This window comes from Scomber japonicus, chromosome 4 (genome assembly GCF_027409825.1).
Source record: "Scomber japonicus isolate fScoJap1 chromosome 4, fScoJap1.pri, whole genome shotgun sequence".
Classification (NCBI taxonomy): Eukaryota; Metazoa; Chordata; class Actinopteri; order Scombriformes; family Scombridae; genus Scomber; species Scomber japonicus.
This window is the reverse complement of record NC_070581.1, coordinates 32,182,688-32,205,984: the sequence shown is the minus strand read 5'-3', so window position 1 is coordinate 32,205,984 and position 23,297 is coordinate 32,182,688. Positions and strand designations below refer to the sequence as shown.

Here is a 23,297-nt window from a genome sequence, read left to right as displayed (position 1 = left end):
AAGGGAAGGAGGGAGGGAGGGAGGAGAAAGAAGGACAGATGAAAGAAGGGAGAAGGAAGGGAGGAAGGACAGAGAAAATAAGGAAGGTAGGAGGGAGGGAGGAAAGAAGGACAGATGAAAGAAGGAAGGGGAGAGGAAAGAAGGAAGGGAGGAAGGACAGAGGAAATAAGGAAGGTAGGAGGAAGGAGGAAGGAAGGAAGGAAGGAAGAAAGGGGAGGAAGGAAGGAAGGAAGGAAGGAAGAAAAAGGGGATGAAGGAAGGAAGGAAGGGAGGAAAGAAGGAACAGTCAAAACAGACGGGGTCAATTTGACCCGGGAGGACGACTCACTCACATTTTAATGCTGAAACCAGATGATGTGATGTGATGTGATGTGATTATGAATCCAGGTCTGCTGGATTTGGATCTGATGACTGGTTTTTATTTTGATTTGAATGTTGTCGTGACAACCAGAGTTTCTCTCTTCTGTGGCTCAAACTGTAGAAAAATAGTATTTGTTATAATTCACTCCTGTATATAATGTATAATCCTTTATCAACACATACAGTAATGAACCTGTGTGTCAAGGAAGGAAAGAAAGGAGGGAGGAAGGAAGGAAGGAAGGAAGGAAGGAAGTAAAGGAGGGAGGAAGGAGGGAGGGAGGGAGGAAGGAAGGAAGGAAGTAAAGGAGGGAGGAAGGAAGGAAGGATGGAAGGAGGAAGAAGGAAGGAAAGGAGAGAGGAAGGAAGAAAAGGAGGGGGAAAGGAAGGAAGGAAGGAAGGAGATCAAACTGGGCTGTATGTGGCCCTTGAATGAAAATAAGTTTGAGACCCCTGGCCTACATCTAAACCTTTAGAAATGAAAGTGATCATTGTTGTTCCTCCCTTCTTTCTTTACTCTTTCCTTCCTCCCTCCCTTCCTCTTTTCCTTTCTCTCTCTTTTCTCCCTCCCTCCTCCTTCCTTATGTCCTCCGTCTTTCCTTCCTTCCTTTCCTTCCTTCCTCCCTTCCTTTCCTCCCTTCTTCCTTCCCATCTTCCTTCCTTCTTCCTCCCTTCCTTCCTTCTTCCTCCCTTTCTTCATTCTTCCTCCCTTCCTTCCATCCTTCCTTCCTTTCCTTCCTCCCTTCACAGGAGTTTGAATGTGGGAGAATCCATTGAACTCTATTTGTAATGTGTTGCATGTTGCAGTTCATGAAGTGACCACTAGGTGTCAGACAAACACAGGAGACAAACCTCAAACAGCAGCAACACTGTACTGTCAATTGACCCAGTCTGTTTTGACTGTTCCTTCTTTCCTTCCTTCCTCCATTCCTTCCTTCTTTCCTCTTTTCCTTTCTCCCTCCCTTCCTTCCTTCCTTCTTCCTTCCTTCCATCCATCTTCCTTCTTCTCCTCCATCCATCTTTCTTCCTTCCTCTTTTCCTTCCTTCCTTCCTTCCATCCATCCATCCTTCCTTCTTCTTCCCTTCCATCCATCTTTCCTTCCTTCCTCTTTTCCTTCCTTCCTTCCTTCGTCCTCCCTCCCTTCCTTCTCCCTTCCTTCTTCCTTCCTTCCATCCATCCTTCATCCTCCCTTCCATCCTTCCATCCTTCCTTCCTTCCTTCCTTCCTTCCTTCCTTCCTTCCTTCCTTCCTTCCTCCCTTCCTTCTTCCTCCCTTCCATCCTTCCTCCCTTCCATCCATCCTTCCTTCCTTCTTCCTCCCTTCCATCCTTCCTTCCTCTCTTCCATCCTTCCATCCTTCCTTCCTTCTTCCTCCCTTCCATCCATCCTTCCTTCCTTCTTCCTCCCTTCCATCCTTCCTTCCTCTCTTCCATCCTTCCATCCTTCCTTCCTTCTTCCTCCCTTCCATCCTTCCTCCCTTCCATCCTTCCTCCCTTCCATCCATCCTTCCTTCCTTCCTTCTTCCTCAAGGAAGGATTAATAAAAGTTGGACTAAAGCTACATTAAGGGAGAAATCAAAAGACAAAAGATATAGAGAAATAAAATTGATAAGAAGAGAAAACTATAGAATGATGATAATAAGATTTAAAAACCCACAACACACAGAGACTGACAGGGACGGATGTTTCATGTCTGCTCATTTCTTTATATGATCACAACTCACGCTAGCTGCCCACTTCTCTTTTATTTAGTTCAAATAAAACCACAAAAAAACCCTCCCTTCCTTCCTTCTTCCTCCCTTCCATCCATCCTTCCTTCTTCCTTCCTCCTTCCATCCTTCCTTCCTTCTTCCTCCCTCCCTCCCTCCTCCCTTCCTTCTTTCCTCTTTTCCTTTCTCCCTCCCTTCCTTCCTTCCTTCCTTCTTCCTCCTTCCTTCGTCTTCCCTTCCATCCATCTTTCCTTCTTTCCTCTGTCCGTTTTTCTTCCTTCCTTCTTCCTCCCTTCCTTCTTCCTTCCTTCTTCCTCCCTTCCATCCATCCTTCCTTCTCACTCCTTCCATCCTTCCTCCCTCCCTTCTCCCTTCCTTCTTTCCTCTTTTCCTTTCTCCCTCCCTTTCTTCCTTCCTTCTTCCTCCCTTCCATCCATCCTTCCTTCTTCCCTTCCATCCATCCTCCTTCTTTCCTCTGTCCTTCCTTCCTCTTTTCCTTCCTTCCTTCCTCCCTTCCTTTTTCCTCCCTTCCTTCTTCCTTCCTTCCATCCATCCTTCTTCCTCCCTTCCATCCATCCTTCCTTCCTTCTTCCTCCCTTCCTTCCTTCTGTCCACCCTTCTTTTCTCCCCTCCTTTCCTTCTTTCCTCTGTCCTTCCTTCCTTCTTCCTCCCTTCCTTCCTTCCTCCCTTCTTCCTCCCTTCCATCCCTCCTCCCTTCTTCCTCCCTTCCATCCTCCCTTCCTTCTTCCTTCCTTCCATCCATCCATCCTTCATCCTCCTTTCCATCCTTCCTCCTTTCTTCCTCCTTCCATCCATCCTTCCCTCCTTCCTTCTTACTCTCTTCCATCCTTCCTTCCTTCCTTCCTTCCATCCTTCCTTCCTTCCTTGACTCAAGGAAGGGTTAATAAAAGTTGGACTAAAGCTACATTAAGGGAGAAATCAAAAGACAAAAGATATAGAGAAATAAAATTGATAAGAAGAGAAAACTATAGAATGATAATAATAAGATTTTTAAAAAAAAACAACAACACACAGAGACTGACAGGGACGGATGTTTCATGTCTGCTCATTTCTTTATATGATCACAACTCACGCTAGCTGCCCACTTCCTCTTTTATTTAGTTCAAATAAAACCACAAAAAAACCCTCCCTTCCTTACTTCTTCCTCCCTTCCATCCATCCTTCCTTCTTCCTTCCTCCCTTCCATCCATCCTTCCTTCTTCCTTCCTCCCTTCCATCCTTCCTTCCTTCCTCCCTCCCTCCCTCCTCCCTTCCTTCTTTCCTCTTTTCCTTTCTCCCTCCCTCCCTCCCTCCCTCCTCCCTTCCTTCTTTCCTCTTTTCCTTTCTCCCTCCCTTCTTTCCTTCCTTCGTCTACCAGAAATGGAGGGAAGCATCCATGACAGAAAGATTATATGTTTCATGTCTGCTCCTTTCTTCTTCTTTTTTCTATCTGATCACAACTCACGCTAGCTGCCCACTTCCTCTTTTATTTAGTTCAAATAAAACCACAAATTAAAAATAACAACCAAAATGAGGTTTACTCAAATGGAAAGAAGAAGAAGGAGGCTAAATGGGGTTTCCCCTTTATTCATTGTCAGTTGATGCTGTTATTAGTATTGTTTCATTTTGTCTTCATTTTTCTTTAGTGCTTTTTTTTTTTTTTTTACTATGTAGTGATTGATTTCTCCGCATGATGTGTGTATGCTTAGAGCTGTTACCTCCTGTTGTCCTCAGGTCAAGGAAGGACAGGAGGAAGGGATGAGGAAAGTAGGAAGGGAGGAAAGAAGGAAGGAAGGAAGGAAAAGAGTAAGGAAGGAAGGGAAGGAGGAAAAGAGGACGGAAGTAAGGAGTGAAGGAAGGGAAGGAGGAAAAGAGGACGGAAGTAAGGAATGAAGGAAGGGAAGGAGGAAAAGAGGATGGAAGTAAGGAATGAGGGAAGGGAAGGAGGAAAAGAGGAAAGGAGTAAGGGAGTAAGGGAGTAAGGAAGGAAGGAAAGGAGTCAGGGAGTAAGGAAGGAAGGAAAGGAGTCAGGAGGAAAAGTGGAAAGGAGTAAGGAGGGAGGGAGGAAGGAAGGAAGGAAGGAAGGAAGGACGGAAGAGGGAGCAAAGAGGGAACAAAGGAAAAAATAAAGAAGAAGGAAGGAAGGAAGGGAGGAGTCAATTTGACCCGGGAGGACGACAGGAAGGTTAAAAGGCCCAACATAGACTAGAATAAACTGGTGATAGACTTGAAGAGGCAGTAATGGGATATTTTGAAGATATCTTTATTGATAGCTGACAATTAATTTAATATATTTATCATCATGGATTCACACTGTCATCCACGTGGAGCTCTTAATAGTTAGAAAACAAACCTTAACCATATTCATACATACACATAATCAACTTAAACAATTGGGTCTTTCTTGTTTTTGGTGAGAGAAATGGAGTCACTATTGATACCTATTTATGTCTATAATAGAAGATTTAGTGTAATTCTTCAACACTTGAGTAATGGAAATGTTCCTGGTAGAGTAGCTATACTGGCGTTAATTCATTTAGGATAAGCTTAAAGGGAACATATCATGCATTATTACTATTATGCTTTTCCATGTCTATATTTTATATCTGGGGCTCTACTGGAGTATTAGATGGACTTTTTATAATTAACAGTAAAAACAACAACAACCCAAAACTCCTTATTTGTCTTATACTGGCCCTTTATCAAAACATACAGTTATTAACCTGTGTGTCAAGGAAGGAAAGATGGGAGGGAGGAAAGAAAGGAGGGAGGGAGGAAGGAAGGAAAGAAAGGAGGGAGGGAGGAAGGAACGAAGGAAGGAAGGAAAGGAGGGAGGAAGGAAGGAAGGAAGGATGGAAAGGAGGAAGAAGGATGGAAAGGAGGAAGAAGGAAGGAAAGGAGGAAGGAAGGAAGGAAAGGAGGGAGGGAGGGAGGGGGGAAGGAAGGAAGGAAAGGAGGGAGTAAGGAAGGAAGGAAAGGAGGGAGGGAGGGAGGGAGGGAGGAAGGAAGGAAGGAAGGGAGGAAAGGAGTAAGGAGGAAGGAAGGGAGGGAGGAAGGAAGGAAAGGAAGGACGGAAGGAACAGTCAAAAGAGATGGGGTCAGTTTGACCCGGGAGGACGACAGGAGGGTTCCTCTCCAGGGACAAGACGATCAGTTGAGTGAGTATTATTTATTTTTATTTGATGCATTCAGTGACCGCACAATGCCTACATCTAAACCTTTAGAAATAAACCTTTATTGGCCCCTCAGTTCAGCCTCTGTGTGAAACAGGCTGTTCAGAGGAATATGAAACCACATTTCTACATATGTTCACCTCAAATTTGGGAACTTCTCCCATATCTAACATACATATCTACCATTACGACAGTACATAACTAAAAATACCAAAAAGCAGAATATGTCCCCTTTAAAACTGTTGGTACCTTTTTGGAAAACTGTTATATTTCACACTAAGGCTGCGTTCACGCTGCAAGCTAAAGTCCAATTTTTAGCCCATCCAGATTGCTCTTATGAAGTCTGAACAGTCATAAATCACATGAGATCCGATTTTTGCAAACCAGATCTAAACCACCTTTGGGAGGAAGTTTGTACAGATGTGTCTGAGTCTGAACATCCAAACACTCATATCGGATTTGACTGTCCGTGACGTCTCTCTACGTCTCTACGCTACGTCACTCTATGAGACACCAGACCCGCGCTTATTCCAGTTGTTGTTGCTAGGTGATATCACTGGAGGACTTATTCCAGTTGTTGTTGCTAGGTGATATCACTGGAGGACTTATTCCAGTTGTTGTTGCTAGGTGATATCACTGGAGGGCTTATTCCAGTTGTTGTTGCTAGGTGATATCACTGGAGGACTTATTCCAGTTGTCGTTGCTAGGTGATATCACTGGAGGACTTATTCCAGTTGTTGTTGCTAGGTGATATCACTGGAGGACTTATTCCAGTTGTTGTTGCTAGGTGATATCACTGGAGGACTTATTCCAGCTGTTGTTGCTAGGTGATATCACTGGAGGACTTATTCCAGTTGTTGTTGCTAGGTGATATCACTGGAGGACTTATTCCAGCTGTTGTTGCTAGGTGATATCACTGGAGGACTTATTCCAGTTGTTGTTGCTAGGTGATATCACTGGAGGACTTATTCCAGTAGTTGTTGCTAGGTGATATTACTGGAGGACTAATTCCAGTTGTTGCTGCTAGGTGATATCACTGGAGGACTTATTCCAGCTGTTGTTGCTAGGTGATATCACTGGAGGACTTATTCGAGTTATTGTTGCTAGGCGATATCACTGGAGAACTTATTTGAGTTGTTGTTGCTAGGTGATATCACTGGAGGCAACGGAGGACGTAAACATCAGTCCATGGACAGAGGACCAAACCATATTCTTAATCTTTGGGGAGATGGCTCCGTTCAAGAGAAGCTCGAGGGTTTGTTGTCGCTGTCGCTGTCGCAGTCGCAATTATGACATCACACACTCCGATGACGTTGCCAAGGCAACCTGTCAGATTGGTCATTAATGTGGCCCAGTCTGAACAGAGCCAAATCTGATTTGGACACTTGCTAAAAACAGTGCGGACAGTCAGGCCTAAAATTCAGAGAAGGGATCAGATTTGAATCAGATTTGCTGCAGTCTGAACGCAGCCATTGTTCTCCAGAAAAGATTATGAGTGCACGAGTGAGTGTTAGTGCATCAGCATGTAGGACAGTTCTACGAGGAGCGTCCTGGTGCTTCCTCTTTCCTCTTCTAGGCACAGACAGCCTAACTATGCACTCGAAGGAAAGTTGCTTCTTACTTCATCAAAGACACCTGAAACGACCTGAAGACCAAAACTAACCAGCAGGTCCTGGTTGTGTTCGCTTGCGTCTTGCTTTGGGGGTTGAGGTGAAGTTTTAGCAGCATCCTGCCCCCCCACTGTCGTCGAGGTCTAAGTCCAGTTGAGGATTTACTGTGACTTTATTTTGGGGATAGAGTGGGTCCAGACCAGACTGAGCTGACAAAATCTCCTGCACTAGTCTCCTGAAGCACAACAGATATAGCGACATTAATTAGTTTTTACTATATTATACTTTGTGGTAATCAGGTTAATTGCAAATTTGATTGGTAATAGCATCACAAAAGCACACTAAAAAACTGAGTTGGTACAGTTAGGGCCTTAAAGACTGTGTATAGTGACATTTTCTTCTAAACAGATTAAATAGGTCATAAATGTATTTCTAAAAAATGTGTAAAAAGCATTTCAACCATTTAGATTTGAATTGTGGAGCTAGGCTTCACAAACTGTGTTTCAAGATTTCTGTGTTCAGGATTTAGTGATTAGCATAAACCCGCCCCTGCTGCTGTAGAGGTAGAAATACATTCAGCGCACACTACTACTACTACAGTCTACAGTTAGCCAGTTAGCTGAGTTAGCCGCCAAGCTAGCCGACGAGCTAGCTGCCAAGTTAGCAGCAGTTGAACAGTCTATGGTTTCTGGTAGAGGTGGTGACTTTGATTGACAGGTGACACTTGGTAGGACACTGTGGTATGTCAAACTCAGAACACATATTTATTCTTACTTTACACAGACTTTAAGGTGTTTCTCGAATGTTTACCAAATTTTAAGGCTTCTGGCTACTTGTGGCAGTGGCAACAAATGATTGACCACCTTTTCAGATATGTTGAACTTGATAGCAAACAGTTGCACATCTGCACACATTGAGCAGTTATGGACATACAGTATAGTATCATTCATTTGGTGTGATGTTTCTGTCCACCTGGTCTCATCAATGCCCGAAATATCTGGCTCTTTAGCTGCTAAATGCTCCACTATGTTCACCAGCTAGCTACTAACTGTGTCTATTTGCTGTTTGGTGCTGAGCAGATAGTCAATGGGTTTTTAGCTTTTCCCTAAAAACAGTTGCCACTTTCAAATATTATCTACAACTATATTAGCAGTTACTGTTTTATGTTATCTTTCTGCACTCACTCGATCTTTTCTTGATTTACCTCATAGACTCTCCAACGTTCTTGTTCTCTTTGACGGACGTCTCCATCCAAGTAACAAAGCCATTGGCCTTACTGAACTCGTTAATGCTGTCTGCAGACACGGCCCGCGTAGGAAGGTCACACTGCAGAGAAACATACGAACAGTGAGTATTAGAGTCATGTGTTGTTGTTGTATGGTTAGTGGTTCTGTATCTTCCATGATTTGCGGAGGTTGGAGTGATGTGTTAGGTTGGTGCTGCTAATCAGATCTCTCAAATATGTGCAATCTGCATGATCAGATATGTCAAACTGATATTGCACTACAAATACGTTCACTGTCAAAAATCAATCAATCTTTATTTGTATAGCGCCAAATACCAACAGAGTTATCTCAAGGCTCTTTACACATAGAGCAGGTTCTAAACCAAACTCTTCAGGTTTTAACTTTAAAGAGACCCAACATTCCCACATGAGACACAGTGGAGAGAAAAAACTCCCTTTTAACAGGAAGTAACCTCAGAACCAGATTCAGAGTGGGAGAACATCTGCCTCGACTGGTTGGAGTAGAGAGGAGAGAGAGAAAGGATAGAGGAGAGAGAGAGGAGGGAGAGGAGAGAAAGGAAGGATAGAGGAGAGAGAGGAAGGAGAGGAGAGAGAGGAAGTAGAGAGAGGAGAGAAAGGAAGGAGAGGAGAGAGAGAGAGGAAGGAGAGGAGGAGGGAGGGAGGGAGCAAAAGAGGAAGGAAGGAAGGAAGGAAGGAAAGGAGTAAGGAGGGAGGGAGGGAGCAAAAGAGGAAGGAAGGAAGGAAAGGAGGAAGGCAGGGGGGAGGGAGTAAAAGAGGAAGGAAGGAAGGAAAGGAGGGAAGGAGGGAGGAAAAGAGGGAGGAAGGAATGTGTCTCCTTCCTCCCTCCCTCTTTTCATTCCTTCTTCCTCCCTTGCTTCCTTCCTTCCTTTCCTTCCTCCCTTCACAGGAGTTTGAATGTGGGAGAAACCATTGAACTCTATTTGTAATGTGTTGTATGTGGATGATGTTGCAGTTCATAAAGTGACCACTAGGTGTCAGACAAACACAGGAGACAAACCTCAAACAGCTGCAACACTGTACTGTACTGCAAATTGACCCAGTCTGTTTTGACTGTTCCTTCTTTCCTTCCTCCCTTCCTTCCTTCTTTCCTCTTTTCCTTTCTCCCTCCCTTCCTTCTTTCCTCTTTTCCTTTCTCCCTCCCTTCCTCCCTTCCTTCCTTCTTCCTTCCTCCTCCCTTCCATCCATCCTTCCTCCTTCCTCCCTTCCATCCTTCCTCCCTTCCTCCCTCCCTCCCTCCTCCCTTCCTTGGTTCCTCTTTTCCTTTCTCCCTCCCTTCCTTCCTTCCTTCCTTCTTCCTCCCTCCCTCCCTCCCTCCCTCGTCCCTCCTTCCTTCTTCCCTTCCATCCATCCTTCCTTCTTTCCTCTGTCCTTCTTTCCTTCCTTCCTCTTTTCCTTCCTCCCTCCCTTCCTTCTTCCTTCCTTCCATCCATCCTTCATCCTCCCTTCCATCCTTCCTCCCTTCTTCCTCCCTTCCATCCATCCTTCCTTCCTTCCTTCCTTCCTTCCTCCCTTCCATCCTTCCGCCCTCCCTCCTCCCTTCTTTCTTTCCTCTTTTCCTTTCTCCCTCCCTCCCTTCCTTCCTTCCTTCTTCCTTCCTTCCTTCCTTCTTCCTTCCTTCCTTCCTTCCTTCTTCCTTCCATTCATCCTTCATCCTCCCTTCCATCCTTCCTCCCTACTTCCTCCCTTCCTTCTTCCATCCTTCCTCCCTTCTTCCTCCCTCCCATCCATCCTTCCTTCCTTCCTTCTTCCTCCCTTCCATCCTTCCTTCCTTCCTTGACTCAAGGACAACAGGAGGGTTAATAAAAGCTGGACTAAAGCTAAACTAAGGGAGACAGGGACGGACAGAATAAAGGGAGAAAGGCAAACACAAGAAAACTCCAGGAAATACCAGATATGGAGGAAAGCATCCATGACAGAAAGATTATATGTTTCATGTCTGCTCCTTTCTTTATATGATCACAACTCACGCTAGCTGCCCACTTCCTCTTTTATTTAGTTCAAATAAAACCACAAAAAAACCCTCCCTTCCTTCCTTCTTCCTCCCTTCCATCCATCCTTCCTTCTTCCTTCCTCCCTTCCATCCTTCCTTCCTTCCTCCCTCCCTCCCTCCCTCCCTCCCTCCTCCCTTCCTTCTTTCCTCTTTTCCTTTCTCCCTCCCTTCCTTCCTTCCTTCTTCCTCCCTTCCTTCGTCTTCCCTTCCATCCATCTTTCCTTCTTTCCTCTGTCCGTCTTTCCTTCCTTCCTCTTTTCCTTCCTTCCTTCCTTCCTCCCTTCCATCCATCCTTCCATCCTTCCTCCCTCCCTCCCTCCCTCCTCCCTTCCTTCTTTCCTCTTTTCCTTTCTCCCTCCCTTCCTTCCTTCCTTCTTCCTTCTTCCTCCCTTCCTTCGTCTTCCCTTCCATCCATCTTTCCTTCTTTCCTCTGTCCGTCTTTCCTTCCTTCCTCTTTTCCTTCCTCCCTTCCTTCTTCCTTCCTTCCTTTCCTTCCTCCCTTCACAGGAGTTTGAATGTGGGAGAAACCATTGAACTCTATTTGTAATGTGTTGCAGTTCATGAAGTGACCACTAGGTGTCAGACAAACACAGGAGACAAACCTCAAACAGCAGCAATACAGTACTGTACTCTGTTTTGACTGTTCCTTCCTTCCTTCCTCCATTCCTTCCTTCTTTCCTCTTTTCCTTTCTCCCTCCTTTCCTTCCTTCCTTCTTCCTCCCTTCCATCCATAATTCCTTCGTCTTCCCTCCCTTCCATCCATCCTTCCTTCGTCTTCCCTTCCATCCATCCTTCCTTCTTTTCTGTCCTTCTTTCCTTCCTTCCTCTTTTCCTTCCTTCTTCCTCCCTTCCTTCCTTTCTTCCTCCCTTCCATCCCTCCTCCCTTCTTCCTCCCTTCCATCCATCCTTCATCCTCCCTTCCATCCTTCCTTCCTTCCTTGACTCAAGGACAACAGGAGGGTTAATAAAAGCTGGACTAAAGCTACATTAAGGGAGACAGGGACGGACAGAATAAAGGGAGAAAGGCAAACACAAGAAGACACCAGGAAATACCAGATATGGAGGGAAGCATCCATGACAGAAAGATTATATGTTTCATGTCTGCTCCTTTCTTCTTCTTTTTTCTATCTGATCACAACTCACGCTAGCTGCTCACTTCCTCTTTTATTTAGTTCAAATAAAACCACAAATTAAAAATAACAACCAAACTGAGGTTTACTCAAATGGAAAGAAGAAGAAGGAGACTAAATGGGATTTCCCCTTTATTCATTTTCAGTTGATGCTGTTATTACTGTTCCTTTTTGTCTTCTTCATTTTTCTTTAGTGCTTTTTTTTTTTTTTACTATGTAGTGATTGATTTCTCCACATGATGTTTGTATGCTTACAGCTTTGATATAACCCTTTGATATTAACCCTCCTGTTGTCCTCAGGTCAAGGAAGGATAGGAAGAAGGGATGAGGAGAGTAGGAAGGGAGGAAAGAAGGAAGGAAGGAAGGAAGGAAGGAAAAGAGTAAGGAAGGAAGGGAAGGAGGAAAATAGGGCAGAAGTAAGGAAGGAAGGAAGGAAGGATGAAGGAGGGAGGAAAGGAGTAAGGATGAAAAGAGGAAGGAAGGAAGGAAGGAGGACGGAGCAAAGAAAGAAGGAGGAAGGAAGGGAGGAAAGAAGGAAGAGAGGAAGGAAGGAAGGAAGGAGGGAGGAAAGAAGTATGGAAGGAGGACGGAAGTAAGGAATGAAGGAAGGCAAGGAGGAAAAGAGGAAAGGAGTAAGGGAGTAAGGAAGGAAGGGAAGGAGTCAGGAGAAAAAGTGGAAAGGAGTAAGGAAGGAAGGAAGGAATGAAGGAAGGAAGAGGGAGCAAAGAAAGAGGGATGGAGGGGAAGAACGAAGGAAAAAATAAAGAAGAAGGAAGGAAGGGAGGAGTCAATTTGACCCGGGAGGACGACAGAAAGGTTAAAAGGCCAAACATAGACTAGAATAAACTGGCAATAGACTAGAAGAGGCAGTAATGGGATATTTTGAAGACATCTTTATTGATAGATGACAATTAATTTAATATATTTATCATCATGGATCCACACTGTCATCCATGTGGAGCTCTTAATAGTTAGAAAACAAACCTTAACCATATTCATATATACACATAATCAACTTAAACTATTGGGTCTTTCTTGTCTTTGGTGCGAAAAATGGAGTCACTATTTATACCTATTTATATCTATAATAGAAGATTTAGTTGTTGTTGCTAGGTGATATCACTGGAGGACTTATTCCAGTTGTTGTTGCAAGCTGATATCACTGGAGGACTTATTCCAGTTGTTGTTGCTAGGTGATATCACTGGAGGACTTATTCCAGTTGTTGTTGCTAGGTGATATCACTGGAGGACTTATTCCAGTTGTTGTTGCTAGGTGATATCACTGGAGGACTTATTCCAGTTGTTGTTGTTAGGTGATATCACTGGAGGACTTATTCCAGTTGTTGTTGCTAGGTGATATCACTGGAGGACTTATTCCAGTTGTTGTTGCTAGGTGATATCACTGGAGGACTTATTCCAGTTGTTGTTGCTAGGTGATATCACTGGAGGACTTATTCCAGTTGTTGTTGCTAGGTGATATCACTGGAGGCAACGGAGGACGTAAACATCAGTCCATGGACAGAGGACCAAACCATGTTCTTAATCTTTGGGGAGATGGTTCCGTTCAAGTGAAGCTCGAGGGTTTGTTGTCGCTGTTGCTATTATATGACATCACACACTCCGATGACGTTGCCACGGCAACCTGTCAGATTGGTCATTAATGTGGCCCAGTCTGAACAGAGCCAAATCTGATTTGGACACTTGCTAAAAACTGTGTGGACAGTCGGGCCTAAAAATTAGAGAAGGAATCAGATTCGAATCAGATTTGCTGCAGACTGAACGCAGCCTTTGTTCTCCAGAAAAGATTATGAGTGCACGAGTGAGTGTTAGTGCATCAGCATGTAGGACAGTTCTACGAGGAGCGTCCTGGTGCTTCCTCTTTCCTCTTCTAGGCACAGACAGCCTAACTATGCACTTGAAGGAAAGGTGCTTCTTGCTTCATCAAAGACACCTGAAATGACCCGAAGATCAAAACTAACCAGCAGGTCCTGGCTGTGTTCGCTTGCGTCTTGCTTTGGGGTTTGAGGTGAAGTTTTAGCAGCATCCTGCCCCCCCACTGCCGTCGAGGTCTAAGTCCAGTTGAGGATTTACTGTGACTTTATTTTGGGGATAGAGTGGGTCCAGACCAGACTGAGCTGACAAAATCTCCTGCACCAGTCTCCTGAAACACAACAGATATAGCGACATTAATTAGTTTTTACTATATTTTACTTTGTGGTAATCAGGTTAATTGCAAATTTGATTGATAATAGCATCACAAAAGCACACTAAAAAACTGAGTTGGTAAAGTTAAGGGCTTAAAGACAGTGTAAAGTGGATTCAGACATTTTCTTCTAAACACATTAAATAGGTCATAAATGTATTTCTAAAAAAGGTGTAAAAAGCATTTCAACCATTTAGATTTGAATTGTGGAGCTAGGCTTCACAAACTGTGTTTCAACATTTCTGTGTTCAGGATTTAGTGATTAGCATAAACCCGCCCCTGCTGCTGTAGAGGTAGAAATACATTCAGCACACACTACTACTACTACAGTCTACAGTTAGCTGAGTTAGCCGCCGAGCTAGCAGCCGAGCTAGCAGTCGAGTTAGACGTTGCAGCAGAAAGCTCTCAGACGTAGCGTCCATGTTTCTGGTAGAGGTGGTGACTTTGATTGACAGGTGACACTTGGTAGGGGGCGGGGCTTCAGCGTTTGGTAGAAGAGAAAGAGGCTGATTTTTACGCAACTTTGAAGCCTAATTTCATATATTTGATGATTTTTTTAATCATTGAAATTTGGCAGGGTGGTTAACAACACACTTTTCTGTGGTATGTCAAACTCAGAACACATATTTATTCTTACTTTATACAGACCTTAACGGTGTTTCTCGAATGTTTACCAAATTTTAAGGCTTCTGGCTACTTGGTGGCAGTGGCAACAAATGAATTGACCACCTTTTCAGATATGTTGAACTTGATAGCAAACAATTGCACATCTGCACACATTGAGCAGTTATGGACATACAATATAATATCATTAATTTGGTGTCATGTTTCTGTCCACCTGGTCTCATCAACTCCTGAAATATCTGACTCTTTAGTTGCTTAATGCTCCACTATGTTCCCCAGCTAGCTACTAACTGTGTCTATTTGCTGTTTGGTGCTGAGCAGATAGTGTACAGTAGGTTTTTAGCTTTTCCCTAAAAACAGTTGCCACTTTCAAACATTATCTACAACTATATTAGCAGTTACTGTTTCATGTTATCTTTCTGGACTCACTCGATCTTCTCTTGATTTACCTCATAGACTCTCCAACGTTCTTGTTCTCTTTGACGGACGTCTCCATCCAAGTAACAAAGCCATTGGCCTTACTGAACTCGTTAATGCTGTCTGCAGACACAGCCCGCGTAGGAAGGTCACACTGCAGAGGGACAAACAAACAGTGAGTATTAGAGCCATGTGTTGTTGTTGTATGGTTAGTGGTTCTGTATCTTCCATGATTTGCGGAGGTTGGAGTGATATATCAGGTCAGATCTGTCAAATATGAGCAATCTGCATGATCAGATATGTCAAATTGATATTGCACTACAAATACGTTCAATGTCAACAATCAAACAATCAATCTTTATTTGTATAGGGACAAATCACAACAAAGTCATCTCAAGGCTCGTTACACATAGAGCAGGTTCTAAACCAAACTCTTCAGGTTTTAACTTTAAAGAGACCCAACATTCCCACATGAGCAACAGTGGAGAGAAAAAACTCCCTTTTAACAGGAAGAACCCTCAGAACCAGACTCAGAGTGGGAGAACATCTGCCTCGACCGGTTAGAGTAGAGAGGAGAGAGAGGAAGGAGAGGAGAGAGAGGAAGGAGAGGAAGGAGAGGAGAGAGAGAGAGGAGAGGAGAGAGAGAGAGGAAGGAGAGAGAGAGAGGAGAGAAAGGAAGGAGAGGGGAGAGAGGAAGGAGAAGAGAGAGAGAGGAAGGAGAGGAGAGAGAGGAAGGAGAGAGGAGAGAGAGGAGAGAAAGGAAGGAGAGGAGAGAGAGGAAGGAGAGGAGAGAGAGAGAGAGGAAGGAGAGAGAGGAGAGAAAGGAAGGAGAGGAGAGAGAGGAAGGAGAGAGAGGAGAGAAAGGAAAGAGGAGAGGAAGGAAGGAGAGGAGAGAGAGAGGAAGGAGAGGAGAGAGAGGAAGGAAGGAGAGGAGAGAGAGGAAGGAGAGGAGAGAGAGGAAGGATAGAGGAGAGAGAGGAGGGAGAGGAGAGAGAGGAAGGAGAGGAGAGAGAGGAAGGATAGAGGAGAGAGAGGAGGGAGAGGAGAGAGAGGAAGGAGAAGAGAGAGAGGAAGGAGAGGAGAGGAGAGAGAGGAAGGAGAGGAGAGAGAGGAAGGAGAGAGAGAGAGGAAGGAGAGGAGAGAGAGGAGGGAGAGGAAGGAGAGGAGAGGAAGGAGAGGAGAGAGAGAGAGGAAGGAGAGGAGAGAGGCAGAGGAAGGAGAGGAGAGAGAGAGAGGAAGGAGAGAGAGAGAGGAAGGAGAGAGAGAGAGGAAGGAGAGGAGAGAGAGGAGGGAGAGGAAGGAGAGGAGAGGAAGGAGAGGAGAGAGAGAGAGGAAGGAGAGGAGAGAGGCAGAGGAAGGAGAGGAGAGAGAGAGAGGAAGGAGAGGAGAGAGAGAGGAAGGAGAGGAGAGAGAGGAGAGAAAGGAAGGAGAGAGAGAGAGAGGAAGGAGAGGAGAGAGAAGCAAAATTAAAACTACAACAATGAAGCTAGTAGGTCCGGGACTGGAATCTGTATCCGGACATCTACAGGCCCAGATTACCTGTGAGACGATGTTAAATACAATATACCTCTCTAAAAAGCCTTTAATTTAAGTATGTTTAATTTAAATACATGTAAACTCAGAATAAATTCTCTTAATGCTGAAAAGTTGAGTCCCTGTGTCAATCGTCAATCATGAACTAACAGCACACATAATATATCAATACAGAGTGAGAAGACTATCATGATGATTTTATTCATCAGTTAAACACACTGAGTCACCTTGTTGGCCAGCAGGATGCAGGGGATGGAGTCTCCGTTGGGCAGCATGGCCTTGTTGTCCAGGTCCTGTTTCCACTGGCGACATTTGAGGAAGCTGGATGATTCAGTGACGTCAAACATCACCACACAGCCCAATGCACCTTTATAATAAACCCTGGTCATGGATATGAAACGCTCCTGGCCTTGAGGGAGGATTCAAACAATGGTAACTGTGTCATCCATCCATCCATCCATCCATCCAGTCGACCATCCATTGTGAATTATTTTGTACCTGCTATATCCCACAGTTGCAGTCTGACCTTTTCCTTCTCTGACCACTGCAGCACCTTCACAGAAAAATCCACTAGAAAAATAAAGAGACAGAAGTGAAGTGAAAGAAGAAGTGAGAAACATTAAACAGACATGATGATTCATCTGTAAAAAAACAACAATTACCTAATAAATGTATTTCACAGAGACTGTCCAAAATATGAAAAAGGAGAAATGACAGTTTCCTCAAAATGAACTGCCTAAATTCAAGACTTTCTTTCCCTTGCAGACACTCTGACGTAAACTCTGTACTGTAGATGAATTTAGCAAAAAGGAATTGAATCAGGCATGATTTGAACACTGGCTATGTATTTTACTGTCTTGCTAAATACTTACTAGAGCACTAAATGTGTATTACAGTATCCACCATTTACACCTGTTTAACTAAAATGTTCTGGCAGTGCAGCACTGATGCCGAATCAGACGACTTTTGCAGGTATTTAGTCGTTGAACACAGTTTTGAACTGAAGATGACCAGCTGACTTTCAGACCAATGGGTCGAGATACATGGCTAGCATGGCTAAACATGAAACAATATATTTAATAACCTGGGTTTTACAAAAGATTTACAAGTAGCAAATATAGTATAATGCAAGCCTTATCATGTCAGTGCTTACTTGTTATACATAAAACAGTTAAATGTAAATTCTATTGCAATTAATTACTACTACAGTCTACAGTTAGCTAGTTAGCCGCTGAGTTAGCCAACGAGCTAGCCGACGAGCTAGCAGCTGAGTTAGCCGCCGAGCTAGCCGCCGAGTTAGCATGTCCATGTTTCTGGTCTATGGTTTCTGGTAGAGGTGGTGACTTTGATTGACAGGTGACACTTGGTAGGGGGCGGGGTTTCAGCTGACTCGACAAGCACTCCCACAGCGTTTGGTAGCAGAGAAAAAGGCTAGATTACACAACTTTGAAGCCTAATTTCATATATTTGGTGATTGCAGTTTTGACACAGTTTTGAACTGAAGATGACCAGCTGACTTTCAGACCAAGGGGTAGAGATACATGGCTAGCATGGCTAAACATGAAACTATATATTTAATAACCTGGGTTTTACAAAAGATTTACCAGTAGCAAATATAGTATAATGCAAGCCTTATCACTGTCAGTGCTTACTTGTTAAACATAAAACAGTAGAAGTTGTTTCCTGTCTGACCTGTTGTACCAGGTATTTTGCACAGCAGTGGAAATGTTTCGGCAGGGCCTTTCATGAGTCTCATAGGTTGAAGAGATTTCACAGTTTATAATTGAGACAGAATTATAATCCTTATGATCTGACAGGCCTGAAAATCCCACTGGAGATTCAAACTTTGCAACCAACAGTAGTGAAGCATACCAACACACACACACACACACACACACAGAGTAAGATAAAGATAGACACTGATAAACTACAGCAGTCTTACCTCCAACTGTCATCTTGTACGTCTTGTTGAACTGTCCGTTGACGTATCGATTCACAAAAGCAGATTTCCCAACATTTCCATCACCAACAATCAGTACTTTCATCAAGTGCTCCTCCATCGCTCTCTTCTTTCAGACACCAGCATGTGATGAGTCTTTTAACCCTTAAACAGGCAGGAGTGGAAAATTAGATGTAAAAAATCCTTACTAGTTATGTCATTTGTATCTAAAGTAAGGAGGGAAGAAGGAAGGAAGGAAGGAAAGGAGGGAAGAAGGAAGGAAAGGAGGAAGGAAGGGAAGCAAGGGAGGAAGAAGGAAGGAAGGAAAGGAGGAAGGAAGGGAAGCAAGGGAGGAAAGGAAGGAAGGGAGGAAGAAGGAAGGAAAGGAGGGAGGAAGGGAGAAGGAAGGAAAGGAAGGAGGGAGGGAGGAGGAAGGAAGAAAGAAAGGAAGGAAGGAAGAAAGGACAGAAGGAGGGAACATTTATCCTAACAGCTGAACTTAGATCTAAGGAAGGAAGGAAGGAAGGAAGGAAGGAAGGAAGGAAGGAAGGAAGGAAGGACAGAGGAAGGACCCGGGAGGACAACACGAAGGGTAAAGAGTGAGTATCTCCTGGTGCACGTTGTCTGTTTAAGGGTTAAAAAAGTGCAGCAAGTGTTAAAAGCTCAAAGTTCAAACCTCCATGTCAGTCCATGTGATTTATGAAGCAGATAGGTAACGTGTGTTTCCTGTAAAAGACCAAATAACTAACCATAACCCTCCAGGAAATCACTTTACCTCAGCCTGTCTTTGCATTTCACATACCTTTTACTCTTCAGGTGACTACTTCTAATTTAAATCTCTCGAACCCCAAAATGAGAACCCTTTGATATATCCTATTTCTTTACTAAAGTGCTAAGAGTCTAAATCGTCAATCTTTGAAGCCTGACTCTGAAAACGTTGACTGATCCTCTCTCCGTGTAGCACAGCACTCTGATCTTCCAGTTTCACTTTCATGAAGGAAGTTGTCAGTGGCCAAATTTAGTTCCTTGTCTCATAAACCACACCTTCATGCAGCAGAGGAGCGTCGATGAATCTGCCGTCACTTCTTCTTGTTTGTTGTTGTTTGAAACAGTATTGTATGTATTAGGTTACAGGATTTAACATTTTACACCAACTTCCTCTTCTGAAGTGGACTTCCCCGTGTTTCACCATCTTTTCATTCACCATGTGATCATATATTGGTTTTTCATGCACCAAGCATTGTTTCAAACACTGTTGGTCTAATTTTGATCATTCTTGGAAACCTAATGAATCTTTCTGCTGTGATTCAGCATCTTCAAACACCCCAAGAAGACCCCAAGACAAGATGTTCTGCATGACCTTTCCTACTTACTGTACTTTTCGCTTGGCAGAATAAAGGACACACTATTTCCTGCACTGGTACTGAAAGCTCTTGTTGAATCGTGATGTGTAAAATTGTCCCATATGAGCATAATTCCAGCTCATATGACCATCCACTCCTCTTCTTCCTGTTCTTATGTAACACCTCCTCCTCATTTTTCCCGCCTCCACCTCTCCTGCATCACACCTGTTACCATACTGCTCCACTTTCTATCAACTCCTCCAACATTATTCTGACGCACACACGCCAACAAGCACACACACACACTGAGGCATGTGGCATCGGTCACAGTCAGAGTTTTACTGTTTTCGCCAATTGGGTCACTGTTACTGGCGACTTCAGATACCCCCCCCGCTGAAGCTGAGTCATATCCGCAACTCTCTGCTTGCATGATTTCATGTTTTGAGCCTTTTCCCAGTATCAGCTACAGTACCACTCATTGCTTCAGAAATAGTCTAATAAACCCGTTGTTTATGAGGGAGTTAATATTTTTGTGGTTTTTGGAATTGGACAGTAGGGGGAGACATTTGGCTGAATGACTTGTAATTAAAGGTTAAGTTTATCCAATTCAATCCAACTTTATATGTAAAGCACTTTAAAAAGAAGACAGAAAGGAAGGAAAGAAAGAAGGAAGGAAGGAAAGAAAGAAAGACAGAAAGAAAGGAGGGCAGGAAAGACAGAAGGAAGAAAGGAAGGAAGGAAAGACAGAAGGAAGGAAGGCAGGAAAGACAGAAGGAAGGAAGGAAGAAAGGAAGCTAGGAAAGACAGAAGGAAGGAAGGAAGGAAGAAAGGAAGGAAAGACAGAAGGAAAGAAAGGAAGGAAAGAAAGAAATGCAAAGTGCTTACACATCCATAGGAAGGAGTGAAAGACAGATAAAGAAGACATGAAGGAAAGAAAACAAAAGAAAAGGAAGGAAGGAAGGAAGGAAGGACAAAAAGGAAAGATGGAAGGAAGGACAAAAGGACAAAAAGGAAAGATGGAAGGAAGGAAGGAAGGAAGGAGGGAGTGCAAAGTGCTTAGAAGGAGAAGCAGGAGATGAGCATGAATAGAAACAGACGGAGACGATGATGTAAAGTGTGTGTGTGTGTGTGTGTGTGTGTGTGTGTGTGTGTGTGTGTGTGTGTGTGTGTGTGTGTGTGTGTGTGTGTGTGTGTGTGTGTGTGTGTGTGTGTGTGTGTGTGTGTGTGTGTGTGTGTGTGTGTGTTATCGGAGGGAAAGCCTCTTGGTGTAAGAACGAGGCGTGGAGCGTGCTCAGTGCAAACTGCCAAGACACCTCGTCACACACACTGAGTCAGACAGGCACATGGTGGCCCCGTGCTCACAGCGAGGGGGGGTGTGTGTGTGTGACGTGGTGTGTGTGTGTGTGTGTGTGTGTGTGTAGCAGCTGTTGTGTGTTTGTGTAGCGAGCAGAGGCACATGGATGAGCAGGTGCCTTTAGAGATGTCACAACATCAAAAACACATTATTCTGCTTTTGATTTAACCCTCCTGTTGTCCTCAGGTCAAGGATGGACAGGAGGAAAGGAAGAGGAAAAGAGGAAGGAAGGAAGGAAGGAAGGAAGGAAGGAAGGAAAGGAGTAAGGAGAGAGGGAGGGAAGGAAGGGAGTAAGGATGAAATGAGAAAGGAATTTAGGAAAGAAGGAAGGGAGGAAGGAAGGAAAGGAGTAAGGACAAAAAGAGGAAAGAATTTAGGAGAGAAGGAAGGGAGGAAGGAAGGAGAGAGGGAGGGAGGGAGGAATTTAGGAGAGAAGTAAGGAGTAAAGAGGGAGGGAGGGAAGGAGGAAGGAAGGAAGCAAGAAGGATGGAAGGATGGAAGGAGGAGAGAGCAAAGAAAGAGGGGAGATGAGAGGAACGAAGGAAAAATTAAAGAATGAGGGAGGAAGGAAGGAAAGAAGGAACAGTCAAAAGAGACGGTGTTAATTTGACCCAGGAGGATGACAGGAAGGTTAATATGAAGCTTTGAGAGCAGAGAATTGTGGGTAAATCTGCAGTCCCCCCCCCCCCCCATTGTATAAGCCTATTATTATAAAGTCTCATTTTTAATAATATCCTCATAAAGAAACTCTCTACATCTCAGCTGAGGCCTAAATGTGTATTTTGCTATATTCAGTTAAATGTGCGTGTGGTGTTCATGGTCTCACTTCCGCGTGGGGTGTTTCTGTCTATTCTCATCGGTGAGCTGGAGGACGGCTATCAGCTGTGACTCATCCATCCACACACACACACACACACACACACATACACACACACACACACACACACACACACACACACACATACACACACACACACGCTATTATTCTGGAAAACCCTCAACAAGATGACCAGATATTGGACAGATGGACTTTTTGTTTTCAGTGTCATTTTGGAGCTCACAGGGGTGCCAGCAGGTACAAGGGAGGGAAGGGAAGGAAGGAGGGAAGAAGGAAGGAAGGGAGGAAGGAAGGAAGGATGAAGGAAAAAAGGAAGGAAAGGGGGAGGAATGGAGGAAGAAGGAAGGAAAGGAGGGAGGAAGGAAGGGAGGAAGGATGAAGGAAAAAAGGGAGGAAAGTGGGAGGAATGGAGGAAGAAGGAAGGAAAGGGGGGAGGAAGGAAGGGAGAAGGAAGGATGGATGGAAAAAAGGAAGGAAAGGGGGAGGAATGGAGGAAGAAGGAAGGAGGGAGGAAGGAAGGAAGAAGGGAAGGAAGGAGGAACAAAAAAAGGAAGGAAAGGGGGAGGAATGGAGGAAGAAGGAAGGAGGGAGGAAAAAAGGAAGGAAACGGGGAGGAAGGAAGGGAGAAGGAAGGATGGATGGAACGAAGGAAGGAAGGGAGGGAAGGACATTATTTAGCATTTATAATACATATCGGGTTTACAACACACACACACACACACACACACACACACACACACGCACACGCTATTATTCTGGAAAACCCTCGACAAGATGACCAGATATTGGACAGATGGACTTCTTGTCAACCATAATGAGGATATGTAAAGGTCAGGGACACATTACTGTAAGTAGGTATTCATGCCTCTCTCATCTCTCAGTGTGCCAGCAGGTATAAGAGCCCTTCAGTGGGACTCACTCACTAATAGGCACATTTGCTCCGTATGTGGGCATCTCAAAATAAAATTGGATTGGCACTTGGATCATTATGTCCAATAGCTATTTTTAATGTTGTTTCAGAGGCTAAACCTGTGCTGTTATAGGTGGGTTAGGGTTATAAAGAGAGATACACTGCTCCATTAATAACAGATTGAAATGTGAAATGGATTTTGAGACAGAAAACCCTTAACCCTTTATAGGGCACCCATTGAAATGGAAAGGGAGGAAGGAAGGAGGGTGGAAAAGGGAGGAAGGAAGGATGGAGGAATGATGGAAGGGAGGGAGGAAGGGAGGAAGGGAGGAAGGAAGGAGGGTGAAGGGAGGAAGGAAGGAGGGAGGAATGATGGAAGGGAGGAGGAAGGGAGGGAGGAATGATGGAAGGGAGGGAGGAAAAGAAGGAAGGAAGGAAGGAAGGACGGAAGGACGGAGAGAAGGAAGGTAGGAGGGAGGGAGGAAGGAAGGACAGAGGAAAGAAGGAAGGACAGAGGAAAAAAAGAGAAGAAGGAGGGAGGAAGGGAAGGAAGAAGGAAGGGAGGAAGGGAAGGAAGAAGGAAGGGAGGAAGGAAAGGAAGGAAGGAAGGATGTTTTGGGATATTTACAGAAGTTACCAAATATAATTATTTGCCCAATAAAGGGTTAAAGAATCCACTATCCTCCAAATTCAGTCAAAAGAACGGCAACAGCACAAAAATACAAAATCTGTATTTTCCATAGTCCTTTTCCTGTTTATGCAACCATTTATGCATATGGGTGAGCAACAAGAGTTTTTTTTTTTCAAAATAAAAGCACCAATTCTATCGTTATGGTTTTCTTGCCTTTATTTTAAAAACTGTACTTCTACGTGTTTCGGCTAAAGAGCCTTCGTCAGGAAG

At 44.1% G+C, this 23,297-nt stretch overlaps 2 protein-coding genes across 2 annotated transcripts in view; both read right to left on the bottom strand.

Moving 5' to 3' along the window:
• The window catches only part of tmem81 (transmembrane protein 81), a 22,078-nt gene extending 9,850 nt beyond the window's left edge, over positions 1-12,228 (bottom strand). Inside the window, exons 1-2 of the mRNA XM_053318098.1 lie at positions 12,220-12,228; positions 8,053-8,174 (exon numbers count right to left, since the gene is read on the bottom strand). Of these exons, the coding sequence (XP_053174073.1) occupies positions 8,053-8,174; positions 12,220-12,228 (131 nt within the window). The remainder of the gene's footprint in view (positions 1-8,052; positions 8,175-12,219) is intronic.
• A 1,041-nt stretch (positions 12,229-13,269) lies between these two features.
• Positions 13,270-18,072, bottom strand: LOC128357727 (ras-related protein Rab-7L1-like). Its single transcript, XM_053318097.1, has 5 exons — positions 17,955-18,072; positions 16,511-16,582; positions 16,240-16,421; positions 14,512-14,633; positions 13,270-13,396 (listed from the first exon to the last, which is right to left on the bottom strand). Exons 1-5 carry the CDS (start codon positions 18,070-18,072, stop codon positions 13,270-13,272), a joined length of 621 nt encoding a protein of 206 aa, XP_053174072.1.
• Positions 18,073-23,297: the final 5,225 nt, after the last annotated feature.